Source organism: Lepidochelys olivacea, assembly GCF_965140295.1.
Source record: "Lepidochelys olivacea isolate rLepOli2 genome assembly, chromosome: 6".
Classification (NCBI taxonomy): domain Eukaryota; kingdom Metazoa; phylum Chordata; order Testudines; family Cheloniidae; genus Lepidochelys; species Lepidochelys olivacea.
The window spans coordinates 46,002,342-46,017,409 of record NC_140416.1 but is presented as its reverse complement, the minus strand read 5'-3'; the positions used below and the strand labels follow the sequence as shown (position 1 = coordinate 46,017,409).

General features: G+C 41.6%; 1 protein-coding gene across 2 annotated transcripts in view; it reads right to left on the bottom strand.

Moving 5' to 3' along the window:
• Window positions 1-5,734: 5,734 nt before the first annotated feature.
• CTTN (cortactin) overlaps window positions 5,735-15,068 on the bottom strand; it is a 36,539-nt gene continuing 27,205 nt past the window's right edge. For both annotated transcript variants that reach the window (XM_084631417.1, XM_084631416.1), the window contains exons 12-16: window positions 13,470-13,618; window positions 10,186-10,275; window positions 9,141-9,330; window positions 7,985-8,056; window positions 5,735-7,449 (exon numbers count right to left, since the gene is read on the bottom strand). In XM_084631417.1, coding sequence (XP_084487543.1) covers window positions 7,313-7,449; window positions 7,985-8,056; window positions 9,141-9,330; window positions 10,186-10,275; window positions 13,470-13,618 — 638 coding nt within the window. In that variant the 3' untranslated portion in view covers window positions 5,735-7,312. The remainder of the gene's footprint in view (window positions 7,450-7,984; window positions 8,057-9,140; window positions 9,331-10,185; window positions 10,276-13,469; window positions 13,619-15,068) is intronic.

Genomic DNA, 15,068 nt, shown 5'->3' with positions numbered 1-15,068 from the left:
TTATTCTGATAGGTTAAAGTCTCCTAGGAGATTTTATATTTGTGGCTTGAAATATGTGGGCTTGCTCATAAATCCTGTGTTTGCAAAAGTGTTCTTCGAATACGACTATTTAATCTGAGGCACGTCTTACTTTGGTATCTAAAAACAGCTCCATTTGACATGATGGAGACCTAAAGTATCTTGAGACTAGTGAGGCAAGTCTTTCAAGCTTTGGATAATACCAGTGATGGGCACTATTTCCTGGTACTGTACATAATGTGATATTTTACTGAGACCCACATGCGGGCTCTCTTTATGCCCTTTACCTGAAATCATAAAAGGATGATTCATGTCACTCTGCTGAAGCAAAATCTCGCATTCAGAGCAAGTGCCATGATATTACAGACTGTAATTTCCTTCACTCATTGTTTCTAGTTAATTGTCACAAACTGCGTAGTTGGATTTATCCCCACTATGGGGAGTCCGGTCACAATGTAAAACAGCAGGAAAAGACCCATTGCACATAAAAATCTAGCACAATATTCCACAGCTTCAAGGCTTTATGTAAAACAAATTGAATGCAAGAGCATCCTTCACCATCCTCTTAAGCCTGCCATCTGGGCAAACTAAAAGTAAAGCAGCAGCTTATGGAGAGGTTTTAGAAAATGCAGTCTATAAATACATTGATAAAGATTTGCTAGGCTCTTAAAACAACTCTGATATACTAACTAACCCTCCTAGGTACGTATTGTGGATTGCATCTTCATCGGCCTCTTTGTATATATAATTAAAGCATTACCTACATACCTTTTAAATTAAAAAGACACCCTTGCTAGAGTCTTCACATTAGCCAAGAGCTCTCTCTCTCTGAAATATCTGGATAGTTTAATTGCTATCAAATTAGCAGGAAGGGACAGGGCTACTCAGTCCTATTTAGGACATTTTATCTAATGGATGAGAATGTCAGAGGTCTCCCTGAAGGCATCAGGATTGCCTGCAGTTAAGAGGAGAGAATCCTCAGGCACAAAGTGTGACAAGCTCTTCAGATCTACCATACACAAAACAACTATTTCTACCAGCTGAGAACATGTAACATGAAATCTTGTATGCACTTGCTTAACTATTTCATAACAATACACAGGGAAACCATAAGTAAGTTACAGAGTAACAGAATCACATTGCTTCAACCATAGGCGCCGACTTCCCCTCATTTCCATGGGAGCTCGATCCCAGCTCTGCACCAGCCCCTCCCTCACTCTACCTCTTCCATGAGGCCCCACCCCTTCCCACCGCTTCCCTGCCCCCATTCCAACCCCTTCCCCAAAGTCCCCACCCCAACTCCGCCCCCTCCCTGCCCCTATTCCAACTCCTTCCCCAAATCCCCACCCTGGCCCTGCCTCCTCCCCTGAGCTCGCCACATTCCTGCTCCTCCCAGAGCATGCAAACATCTGTTTGGTGTGGCCAGGCGGGAAACACCGGGAGGTAGGCAGAGGAGTGGGCACACGGCCCGCTCAAGGCGGGGAGGAGAAGGTGGAGCGGGGTGGGGGAGAGCTTCGCTGCCGGTGGGTACAGAGCACTCACTAATTTTTCCCCGTGGTGCGCCAGCCCCAGAGCACCCATGCAGTTGGCGCCTATGGCTTCAAACACATATTCAGAAAGGAATGGGAAAGAAAACACACAGCACAACAGATGATCACAGCTCCTGCTGTACAAATGCAAGTGCATTTATCAGGGATGTTTCACATTCTTTGAATACTTCTCCACCTCCCACATAACTGCCCTTCAGATGATGTTCTTCGCATCACTGCTACTAACTGTTTTACAGACATAGGGAAGGGGAAAGTCTAAATGTTTTATGGAGCATTTTTATTACACATTTAATCATATTGTAAACAAACAAATATTAACATTTAAAAGATTTAATAACCAAATGTTTGGATACTGCATACAAATATTTAATGCTACCAGAGCACCTTCTACTGGAGGATCTTAAACATCAATTGAACCTCATAGCATGCCTATGAATTAAGTATTATTTCTATTCATTTTACAGAGTGGGTAATTGGGAGCAAAGAGGAATTAAAGGACTTGCCCAAAGTCATACAGTGAATCAACGACAGAGCTAGTGAGAGAACTGAATAGTCCTGTTTCCTGCTCCTGTAAGTTACCCATGAGGGTAACTTTTACACTTGGATAGTTCTTACAAGAGTATTGTTGCAGATGCTCATGAGTGCAAGTACTACTTATGAACAAGAATAAACTATCTTGCTATTCTAAGGCCTGAAAATACCTTGAAGGCAGCAATAACATGGGCACACAGCATCTATGGGTGCTACCAGAATATAAATATTTAATGAAAAAAAGCACATATTCAAAAAAATAGTACTGCAAAACTTTGCTGCACCATTACAGCCGTAACAAATATAGACTACTTCTAAGGCACCTCTTATCTTCCTAAGATATGGGCTAGTTGGCAAGACCACAGATTTCTTGTGAATTTGCAGTTGGAAATTCTTGTATTTATGTATGGAAAGTGTCACCTATTCTAAGATACTAGTCTCAGTGGGAAGCTGTTAAATTAACAAATTAGGTATAGTCTCATCTCCACTATAGAGGGAGTTACATGAGAGAGTTCCATTCTCTAGATCAGGAGACAGACTAGCATTGCAGTAGTTATTTTTATTGTCAGATGCCTAAAACTGAGGTTATAGACACATCACATATAAAACTGTAAGATGTAAGTTTCTACAGAGGATAATTTAATCTTTGCCTTCATGGCTTTTCCCTCCATAGTTGGCCCCTTATTTACTTCCATTTAAAGGGGAAAAATTACTTCAGGCAAATTACTACCCTTTTTAGAAGTCTCAGAAGATACCAGCCAACTGGCAGTCTAGTCAAAGTTTCCTTACCAAAGTTCGAAGTATGGTAGTTTCAGATGCTGTGTTTGTTCCGAAGTCTCCCTGACAGTTTTTAAATTTTAAATTTATATTTTTAGTTTAAAAAAAAAGTAATTCCTGAGTAGATTGTGAAAAACTTACACAAAAGGGAAAACTGACTGCACAGGGAAAGCCCTAGAACTAACCACTCAAAAGTGCTGTCAAATGCATGAAAAAAATATTCTCTAAATTTTCAGTTACAATGATCTTAGGTGTCTTAACATTCAGATTGAAAAACAAAAAACAAAATCAAGCTGAGGCATGATTTAAATTGATAGCATCCTGTTAACATAATCTCCCCAATTTCCTGCTAGATGGATCCTTCTTTACCTCCCTTTTGACTAACAATGTGTCACTTCTGAGGACATAAGCCAAGCACTTGGCTTTCTTCTTTATGTATTGTTACTTCCCACTTTATCAGTTCTACCACTGTTGAGAGAGTGTCGATCAGTTAGCATGAAAGTCCTCTGCTGCAGGACCTACCCACACAGCAGCACACAATTACTGCCATCATGCATGAAGGGGCTTTTAGAACCAACACAGACTAAAGTTTGCAGACACTGTTTCTGTTCTACACATAACTGGAGCCTACCTGGTCTGGCTCCAGGCCCGACTGCGGTCTCAGTTTATCATCTCCTCTCACCTTCCGCACTGTTCAGTTGCTGAGGTAACTCAGCCCTCCAGCCAATTCAGACTCTTCCAGAGTACCAAAGTCCAAACAAACACAAAACCAGTCTTTTGTCCCAGCCTTAAGCTGGGCACAGCCATGTTTTCTGAGGGTCTGTCTCCTTTTCTACCTCTGCCCTGCCTCTGTGTGAAGCTCTAGCCCCTCCTGGGCTCTACTCAGTCTCTTTATCCTCCCCTTCTTAGCACGGGTCACTGCCTCATCTTGCTTGGTAGAAAGGTAGCAACAACCAACAGCTCAGTCCTCTCCTTAATGGCTGGGAGTCACTGCACCCCCTCACAGGGTGGCACCATAAGGGGAGCCCACACCCATTCTCTTCTATGGATTCCCAGCCTTGTGAACCCTACACAACTGGCCCGGACTTTCGATCCCTGTAGCCTTTCCAGGGCCTCTTCCTGTACTCCTAGCTATGCTCCTACACGTTCTAGAATGCTGACCCACAGGGCTTCTTTGCTTGTAGTCCTTCTGTTTGATTCTTCCCTCTCTGAGAGCCACAGACTGCTCCTGTTTTTCCAAGCAGGCCAGCTCTTAGCCACTGCATTCCCTCCCCACAGTGAATTCATTTCCTCCACCTGTGGAGGCAAGCTTCTCTGGCACAGGTGCATCTCAGCTCTAACCCCCCTTAAAGGGCCAGTCATCCTGTGACACTATTATACTTTCACTGGTATAAAAATTAACCCTTGACACTGCAAGTCTAGATTTCCACACCAGGCAGGCATCAGCTGTTGTTGAATGTCTGAAGTAATTGTCATGTATATTTATTCTTTAATGCTGCTTATGTGTCTGTCCAAATTATTTTAAAAGCAAGAGTGCTTAAATTAATATATCTGGTATACGCAGAGACCCCTATATTGGGCAAGTTCCCAGCTGCAGAGTCCCATTGCCCCCCCCCCCCTAAATGTGCAACAGAATTTAAGATAAAGGGTTAGGAACTTATTTTTTCTTTGAGTTACAAAGAAAACCTTCAAAGTATGAACTAAATGTAAAGCAATGCAGTCTGCAGAGAGCCACAAGCTCTGAGATTTGTATCAGCCTCATTCATCTCAAGTGGATGTTAGTGCCAAACCCTAATAGCAGTTAACAAGGATCTCTTTCCAGTTATGATCATTTTTTCAATAACATGCACCTAGCATTCTTACTCATTTTCAGGTGATCCAGGTCTCACAGTGAAGGGAAGAGCAGTGGGGGTACCTAGTTACTAGCTAGTGAAGGGTTAGTGGGATGGGGAACTTGGAATTCAAGTTGCCCCCCAGAATTTTATGTCACCTATGACCCTGTCCACATGAGGGAAGGGGGAAAAAAGAACATGCATCTTCTTCCCCAGTACCAGAAGGCTCAGCTACCTCTTTGGACACAAAATCCCAAGCCACCTACAATTTCCACCCAGATGCCAGAAGGCCTGGCTGTCTCCTTGGACAGCTACAACCTACTCCCATCCAGCTTCTTCCAAGGTGGTTTCTACAACACAGATATGCAACTTGCTTTAGCTTTGTATCAAAAAAATAGTGGAGAAGCTAATGCTTCAGGACCTTGAATAGCAGGGCTATGAAGGTAAAGTTTTATGACCCAAGCAGCAGCTGGTTTTCTTAGGAGCCAGTTATGTACAGCTTTTTTCTCCCTCACAAAACACAGTTAGGAGTCAAGTGTTCAAAAAACCGTAGTATCCTGTAGCTCCCATTGTTCTCCGCACCTCTCATTCTCTGAAGGGAGCTGTGGCATACTGCATGTGTTTGTTTTGGGCAGGGGGAGTCAGCTCACTTCACTGAAGTGCCTAAATGAGAGCTAAGCTCTTTTTGAAACTCTGGCCCATAACCCCCTTTTTTAAAATTTAAATGTTTCCACATGGGGGCAGGAACAGGAGGCTAGCCAGTGGATCTGCGTGTTAGGGAAGTGTTCAGAAAGTTCAGCAGAGTGCTGCTGGGACACTCATTCAGAACGGTACCTATCACTGCAATAACTGGGCACCATGTAGCAGTGTCCACTGGAAATACTCATTATTCATGGTGTTAAGGGTCTGATTGACATGGAAGCAGATATGGTGAAGGTGACCAGATGAGTGAACAAAGAGAATCTCTGAACTGAAACCTCAACATTCTTGAAACATCAGCTTTAAAATACAAAAGTATCCCATGAAAATGGTTCAAAAAGTTTATTTGAATATTTAATTTACAAAAAATCATATCTCCTATGTGGTGTTCTATGCAAAATTGGATAAAATAAATTGCGTATAAAACCCAACCCCATCTATTAATGCAATATGACAAAGAAATGAAACCATGGGAGAGAAAAAAATATAGTCATATGACATACATGACATTCATTAAAGATTGTCCCAATCACCCAAGATTTGGTTTCCACATGATACCTTCTTCCTAGATACACTGTGCCATTTTATACAAAAAATTTCTGTTCTCCACTGGTCCAAATGTGCCAGTTCCACACTGCCACTCTCATTTTTATGAGAAGGTGGATACAGACAATATACACATTTAACATATGCATTATTAGCTGGAACTTACTATCTTTGGTAGGGACACCAACTTTTGTGGTGAAATAAACCAATTTTTAAAAGTGACAAGAACTTCAATTTCTATTTGGGCAAAAAACAGGATTAACTCCATCATTAGGGACAAACGTTCCTGGCAGTTTCTGCTGAAATATAAAGAGGACAGTTGTTTTTGTGTGGATCAGAAGTGGAGACTATCTGGAATGGTTTTATGCTATTTGTATTAACATTTCTTGACTGAAATCCAGTTATAACTGTCTTACTGAACTGCAAGCCTGCCTGTTTCATTGTATGAGCAAAAATATATTTGTACACACAATGCAATATACCAACATTGTACTGCCTTTTAATCTTTAAAGCAGTGAGACTGTTACTGTAGGTAGTGGGGTACTGGTTTGGATGCCGGTTTGGGGTTCCTTGAAAAGACCAAGCACGTCCCTGGGTGAGTCAACACTGGCATTTTGCAAGCACTTCTGTAACAACTTTAAAAGGGTTTTTCGGGAGGGGGGAGAGAACGAAGCGATTAGCAAGAGCTAGTGCTAAGATGTCCATAGGGGAAAAGACAAAAGTGGTAGCACGAGAAAGTCCATGTTAGAGCCAAGAGACCTCACTTTAAAATGAAATAACGAATAACTGGACTGTTTCCTTCATAGCATCAATATATTTCTAACCATTGGCCAATATTCAAAGTTAGGTAGTTGTCATTAACTGTAAACTTTCAAGTCCTTCTCTTCCCTTATCCATACACTATATATGGAAATACAGGTGTACTCCTTCTTAAGTGGAAATGCAAATTACCTGCATAGCCATGATCTTTAGCTGACAACATTTAGTGGAAGACTAACTAGACTTAATCACTAGGTAATACTGTTCACTTACAGGTATGAGTGAAACGTGCATTCTTATGACAGGCAGCTAATAGTCCTTGAAATGGTATTTAATGCCAATCACTAATTTGGCAAAGAATAAGGAAAAATATTTCAAAATACATAAGAACCGTTACCAGGGACCTTGGTGGGGAACATGAGAGTTACAATATATTAGCGAATTCTGTGGCATAAACATTTTAAAAAGCATGAGCAAAGTATTAAATATAAAAGCAATATGTATATACCCCTCCATCCTCAAAAAAGCATCATGATTTGTAGTGTATTAAATCAGGTTTAATGACTATGGCATTAAGGCATAATCGGTTGACAATATTCTTTATTGCCTCAGCTCAACATAATTGGCTGGGAAAAGCCCATATCTGCCTTTGCACACTCCCCTCCACCAGCCGTCATCAATCATTTCTATGTTCGTGATGATGTCATCTGGATCGAAGGAAATCTCATCATCGCCCGCTGAGAAAAGAGTGGAAGAGGCAATGTGTTCAGTACTCTCACATGAAGTTCTACTTTGGTCAGCTTTTTCCTACATAATGGTATTTTTAGTAGCATTAAGTGATTTAAAAGGGAGTTATTCACAGAGGAGCCTTAGTAATGTTAGCTACCTTCCTCTCTCCAATGCACCAAACAAGGACATTTAAAACAGGATAAAAAATGTGATAATCAAAAGATTTATCTGAGCAACAGACTCCCTCCTCTTACTTGTTTTTAGTGGCAGCTTTCATCCTAAAAGGAGAACATTCAATTCTTATCTATTATAAGTTGGGTATGCCGTTAATTTTGTATAGTGACTGCTACCCATCACACCAAGGAAAACTTTCTATAACCATAATATTCATGTTACTCTTCAGCCCTGGCAGTCACTTAATATCTAACTGCTAGAGCTGGGCTTAATGTATTCTGGGTGGAGGATATGTATTATGCTAATATTACACTAGACAGAAAGTTATTCATAGGTTACAAAATTAAAAAGAACAAGACCCGCGCTTACCAGCCTGATAATCGTAAAGGGCAATGGCTGTAATTCCAAGTTCATTTTCATATTCATCATAAGTATTTTCTTCTAAAGAGTGTTAGAAAAGACAGACACATTAGAGAACTAAAACCACACTATGTATAGATAGAGCCCTCATTTATGAAAGTGTAATCTGGCACCCATCTTCCATATCCCCATTGTAATTTGGGCCACAGATTGAAGTAAGGAAAAAAACTAGCCAACTGTGTCAGTGTGTACCCAGAAGAGGCACAATTTTGGCAATATTTGCATAGGTTTTGATTGGTTTCTTTGATATTTTTATAACAAATTAGAAATTGAGATGGATGGGGAGGCTGTTATAGAAAGGAGCATGAGAGGGTAAAAATGAAGCCCCACAGCTTTAGTTCAGGAAAAGGTCTATAAAATGTGACTAGATCCAGGGACAAACTTTGAAGAGAAATTTCATTCTCGCATGGCCTTGGTGAGAGGGTAAGAGACAGGCAGCTTTGAATTAGTTTATGAAGAAATTTTGAGAAAAACAACAATACATTTACAAGATGAAAAAAGTACCATCCTGCACACCTTATATCACCCCCACCCCCAAAGTTACATGATGAAATAGGAACACACCCTTCCAATCTCTACTCTCCCGACCAGCAGATTTAACTTTCTAGGCTTAATGTCTCAGACTGCAAAGGTTAAAAGATGTGTCTGTTGCTTAATTCTAAAGGCAATTATTTGTTAGTAGGATTTTCAAGATGGCTGGCCAGCACTAGCTAAAATAAGCCTTTATTTGAAGTTCACCTTTGTATTTTTTTCCAAAGCCAATTTGTGTTACATGACATATGTAGAAGCAAGAGGATGGCTCTCTCTAAACTTCAGCTAAAAGCGGTCACTAGTTTGCCTTATAGTTAGTTCAACATTAAATCATGAATCTTATTTATTTTCAGCATTGGAAAAAAGGCCCACTCATTATAAAGGCAGGTCAATGTTCTTCTTTGCCATATTGCCCCTTTAATTTGATACCAGCACATTTAAATTAAAATTTAAAATGTTGTTAACTCAGATTATGTTGCTGCCCAAACCAGTGACAGGGACATATTAGCACAATTATTCACTGACTCACTACCTACCATTTGAAAGTACCAACTCAGAAATAAGAGCACTCTACCTGCTTGATAGAGGTCTCCTGCCCCTGCCACTTCATAAACTGTCTCTGGGTCATATTCTGACTCCCGCTGACTGACTGCTTCTTGGTAGTCTGACTCTTCAGCTTTGTAGCTAGATTCTGTCTCATGTACAGTTGAATATATTGTATTGGAATTCTTGTAGGTTGCATCTGACTCATATGAAGCTGCATCCTAGAAAAACAAAGATGAAACTTGTCAAGGTCACATAAGCAGCCCCTCAAGCAAGACGTCAATAGTGCAGAAGAGAAGTTCTTAGGTACTGCATTCAGCACTAGAATTCAAACTAGTGAGAACATTTCCTTTGAAAATGGTAATATTCAATACTACATGACAACAATATGTACATGTGCAGGATTGTCTTGAGGTCACCCTAAGTATGATTAGAATCCAACAGAACAGCTCAGCTATTCTACAGATATCAAGTTAGTCTGCCATCACTGTTATGATTCCAGGAACTAGTGACACGATACCTTTAAATCTCTAGATACCATTACAACAAGTGCATTACAACCAAGCAGACACGTGTGTCTGTAATGTCAACAGGTCCATTGTGTAAATATGGTTATATTGCTAATAAATGGTGGCTTATGATACAAGACAAGTCTATTTCTCAAAATTAGACACTTTTTTGCTTGCATTTATATTTTTCTTATTTACAACAAAAACAATCACATTTTAATACTAGGAAGAATAAACATCTCTCACTTTATTTCAATTTTACCCTTTAAGGCTGAACCCTAACATTAATTGTTGTAAGTACTCCATTTCCCACATTAACCCCTTATTAATATTTCAACAGGAGAGAATGGATACAAGGCTACCTATATATCTCCCTACATTGACACATCTAGCTTTAAAACCCAAACGCCATGACCCATTAAATAGAACTTCCTACAAGAAGGCAGCTTACCACTTTACTGGACATCATAACTTTATAGCAAAGCCATAAAAATTACCCACAAATATAAAGCCTATTCACTACTGAGATGTGTTTAGGACAAGCTACTAATTGAGATTTTAACTAACCTCATAAACTGGGCTTGAGGGCAGCTTCTCATCAGCTGGCTGTGGGGTGGGAGATGGAGGTGGAGTTTGTTTTTTGGCTTTCGCTTGTTCCTTTATCAAAAAGAAAAGTGATTAAATTCAGGATAACTTTGAACAGTGACTCCAGGATAGTGAAGTAACAGCAGTGTGGGTGCAATGACCAGCATGCTCTTTAACTCTAGAAGGACTGGTGACAAAGGATGGTTTTTTTTTACTTGAAAACACAGCATTTAACTAATTGCATAATTAAACCTGTGTGTTTTGTTTAGACTGGCCATAAGGTGTGTGAATAAACAGGGTGGATTAGAAGAAAAAGAGTAATTTATGTAGGTTATGTGTAGAATGTAAAGCGAGCACCTGATTCTGCTCTTTGGAATATTTGCATACGATCTGTAGGTTATTTGTATTCAGTATTTTAAAATCCATGAACCAGGCTTCAAATTGCATTTTAATTCAAGTGTAGGGAACTTGATACCACATGTTCTAGTTATAAAACTGACATGTCATTTTTGATGAGAAACAAACTTTTAAGCTTTTCCTAGCATGTTAACCAGCTGACAAGACAACAGGCTTTGAATAGCTAGGACAGAACTAAATTTGCTACAATGCAGTGGCCTGAACTTCCATAAGGTTTCCACATGGTGTAAATAAAAGCAACACTACCACCGCATTCTGCCACACAGGATGCAACAATTTGGAGCTCCACACAGTCCACTGCATGTTATATTGCCCCTGATTCAGGTGCAATCTTCAGGCAAAAGGATGCATGAATCTTTTGGGTTAATTTTGGACCGAGGTAGGATATTAAAATACAGAAAGGTTAATATTACCATGATTTTAAAAAGTTAGGCATTGCCAGCTAGTTAGTATTTGCCTCTTTATCTGCAATACTCAGAAGTAACTGCCTGTGCCATTCAGCAACAGAAATTAACATGTCTGCCCTGTGTTTAATTCTTCTCACTAATGTAACAGACATTTTCAGGAGCATGCAGTACTCTGAGAATAGAAGTATGTGCTCTTTGCAGGGACACAGCCAATATCTTTTTTTTTTATGGCTCCCTTATGATAAAAACAGGGCATTTTTCACAATTTAAAAAAAAGGAAGGGTAAAGACAGGGAAATACTGTGTTTTTCAACTTTTTAGAAAAAATTAGGACTATCAAGCCCAGTCTTCCCTGTAAGACCTTCTGTAGAAATCCCAGCCTACAGCTGAAAGGCTTATACAGAAACCTTTGCTCCTCATTATTTGTCAAGAGGCTGAGTTAAACAAGTATAACCAACACACAAGGACAAGAGTCTTGAACATTGGCCCAGATTGAAGAACTCAACACACTGGTGCTGCGCTCTTATGAAAATCTGTCCGAGTGTGAACAAGTCTCCTCTTTCTTTGCAATTGCTCAGGTTTTAGTATCTTGGAGAGTCTTCTCAGGGAGTTCTATAGCAATAGGGAATCCAAGACCTGAAATGTATGATGCGTAGATGAAGCAAGCAGAAAAAAAAGTTGAGAAAAGTTAGAGGTGTTCTTTATGCACTACTAAGAAGCAAAATAATGGGAAAAAAAATTGTTTACAGTTCACCTTTAAGTTCTGTAATTATTATTTTATACATAATATTTTGTAGCATTAGATAGACTTCTTGCAGGGTAGCCCAAAAGAAAGGTTTCACAGATTCCCAGTCCTAGCTCTGCCATTGACTGTGTGATTTTGGGTAAGCTATTTAAACTGAGTGCCTCGGTTTCCTTACCTCTAAAAATGAAGTGGAGACACTGATATTCATCCACCTTTGAAAAATGCTTTATGTTCTTTGGATGAAAAGCACTGGAAAAGTGCCAAGCATTATACTATTTTAAATTGGTACAAGTGTAAAACAAGTGAAATTCTCTGTTTAAAGATAGCATTAGATACTTGCAACCTAAGTTAGCAGCCTCAAATGTCTAAGTACAGATTGAATTATAATGTTCTTTAAAATGGCTATGTGCTTCTCAGACTGTAGTTTAGATGCCAACAGTGTATTTGCTTTTCCATATAACATTTAAGATGCTTAAAATATGGTCTTGCCAAGCAGCCCAGAGCTGGGTTTCTGCCACCATAAATTGCTCTACACGAAGCTTGGATTAGAAAGCAACTTCTAGCATTTGAGACTAACAATTGTTAGAAATTGGCTGATTCAACATAGCATTTAAAGAAAAGCTTCCTGAACACCATCCTAACTAGAAGTAAAAGGAGCATGAGAGGGAAAACAAAACAAATCTCATGTAACCAACAAAAGCAGTGAGGTAATTAGCTGAAGCAGTCTAGATGGAGAGACCACCCTTTGACTGGAGACACAGGAGTGGGAGAATTCGCATTCATGCCCTATGAAACCTATACTGCAAAAAATCAGTTCAACTGTGAATTAACGAGCCTATCTGCTATTATTGTATTTGACTATATGTACACCAGTTATATGTTTCTTTGTTTAGACATAGCTTGGGTTATGTAACAATAAATGAATTTATTTTGTGGTATTTTAAATCTCTCTTCCACACAGAACATAACACACCAATTTTTAGATGTTTTAAATCTATGCAGGGCTACACTGACCATCTTGGAGGCAGATGACCTCAGTCTATGGGAAACTGTGCAAGGTTCCCTCAGTCTAACTCACAATACCCCATAGAGATGAGATGGTAGTTCATTCTCTAGACCCATTCAATCCTTGGCGTCTGTTGAAATTGTTAACAAGGATGGTTATATGTGTAACATGGTGCCCTGTCCCCTAAGAGACAAGACTGAGATCATCAACTCATTTCCTAGGAATGGCAACTACCAACCTTGCCTGGATTTCAGCCAGTGACCTCGATGTGAAAGAACATTTATTGCTAACACTCAAACCATCCAGTCTCATTAATAGGGGACAGTCATGACTACTAAGTAGAACTTAGTTATTCAAAATTAAAAACCATGCACATTTCCAGCATCACTGTGTTCTATGAAGCATGTCGAGGTTAAGCAACATTATCTCCATTTCCAGTTCTAGGATTCCATTAGCTACTCAGAGGTTACTTTTATAGCTCTTGTGGGAGTCCAGCTGTGTGTCTGGAGGTGCAGTTTGCTAGAAAGGGGCCCTGGCTCCCAGGTGAAGTGCTAGCACCAGGATACTTAAATGTCCAAGTCTAGCAAGAGAAAGAAAGGAGCATGTTTTCTAGAGGATATACCCTTCTCCTCTCCTACTCCACACTCAGAAACCACCAGAGTTTGCCCAGAAGGGCTCTGAATCTTACTTACTTCTAGTTTCCTTCTCGCCTCCTCCTGTTCTTGTTTCTCCTGGGCCATTCTTTGCGCTCTCTCAGCTTCTGCTTTCCTTCTGTCTTCCTGTTCCTTTTCCTTGGCTAGATTTTCAAAGTTAGCTCGGATGTTGCTTGTTTTATTATTCACTGTAACATTACAAATATTTAAAAAAAAATTTAAGATCAAAATGAAAAACAGAAAAAAGTGTTCTACTTGGACAGAATCTCTGCAAGGTGCCATACTGGAGTCAGTTTACAGCCAGATTTCATAGTGGGGGAACACACACTTCATGAGAGCTTCCTGTGTGCCATCCTTCTCTATTGATGGGAATCCCTGCAAGTCCCCCTACCCTTACCTCATGGCAGGGGCTCTGTGTCACCCATGTTCCACTCCCTCATACCACTGGATCCCATTCCTCTCTCACCCACCATGGCAGGGGCTCAGTGCCCTGCCAGGTCATCATTCCCCCCACCATACCCCTGTCAGGTCCCCATTTCCCCATCGCACCCATTCCAGGTCCATGTTCCCCTCTCTGAGGGCCCCATTTTTCCTTCCCCATCTCCGTTTCCTCTGACTCTGGGTCCCCACTTCCATGCCAACCCACCCAATTTCTGCTTTCCTCATCAACCCTACTCTCCATCCCATTACGGGTTCCTGCTCCCCCAAATTGCCAAGACTGCTCCCCTTCCTTCCTCCAGGTGCCTGCTTCCTCACTGGCCCTAAGTCCTTTCCAGGTCACTGCTTCCTCCCGCCATCTGGTCCACTCCCCTGCTCCCACCACTCCCTGCTTCCCTCACCAGTGCAGCCCCATTTCTCTGGACTGTTGTGCTTCCTGTCCCCAAATCCTTTCTGTTAGGCTCTTTTCTTATTTCTGTTAGAGTCCAGGCTACACTCTCCCCATGCAGCAAGTAGAGCGGCTGCCTCTGATATATGCAGATCAGGGGTGGGCAAACTTTTTGGCCCGAGGGCCACATCTGGGTGGCGAAATTATATCCAGGGCCATGAATGTAGGGCTGGGGAAGGGAGTTGAGAGGGGGTGTGGGAGGGGATGTGGTGTGCAGGAAGGGGCTCAGGGCAAGGGGGTTGGAGTGCAGAGGGGTGCAGCAGGAGGCTCAGGGCAGGGTGTTGGGGTTACAGGAGGCGGAGTAGGAAGGGGCTCAGGGAAAGGGATTGGGGTGCAGCAGAGGGCTCAGGGCAGGGGGTTGGGGTGCAGGTGCAGAAGAGGTTCAGAGTGTGGGGTGCAGCCCGGTGCTGCTTACCTCATGTGGCTCTGAGGTGGCAGCGGCACACAGCGGGGCTAAGGCAGGCTTCCTGCCTGCCTTGGCCCCGCACTGCTCCCGGAAGAGACCAGCATGTCCGGCAGCGGTTCCTGGGGGTGGCAGGCGGCTCTGCCGCATGCTGCCCTCATCTATGGGTACCACTCCCGAAGCTCCCACTGACTGCAGTTCCCCATTCTCAGCCAATGGGAGCCATGCGGGCGGTGCCTGCAGGCGAGAGCAGCACATGGAGCCCTCTGACCCCCCCCCCTTACACCAGGGGCTGCAGGGACATGGTGCCGGCTGCTTCTGGGAGTGGTGCGGGGCTAGGACAGGCAGG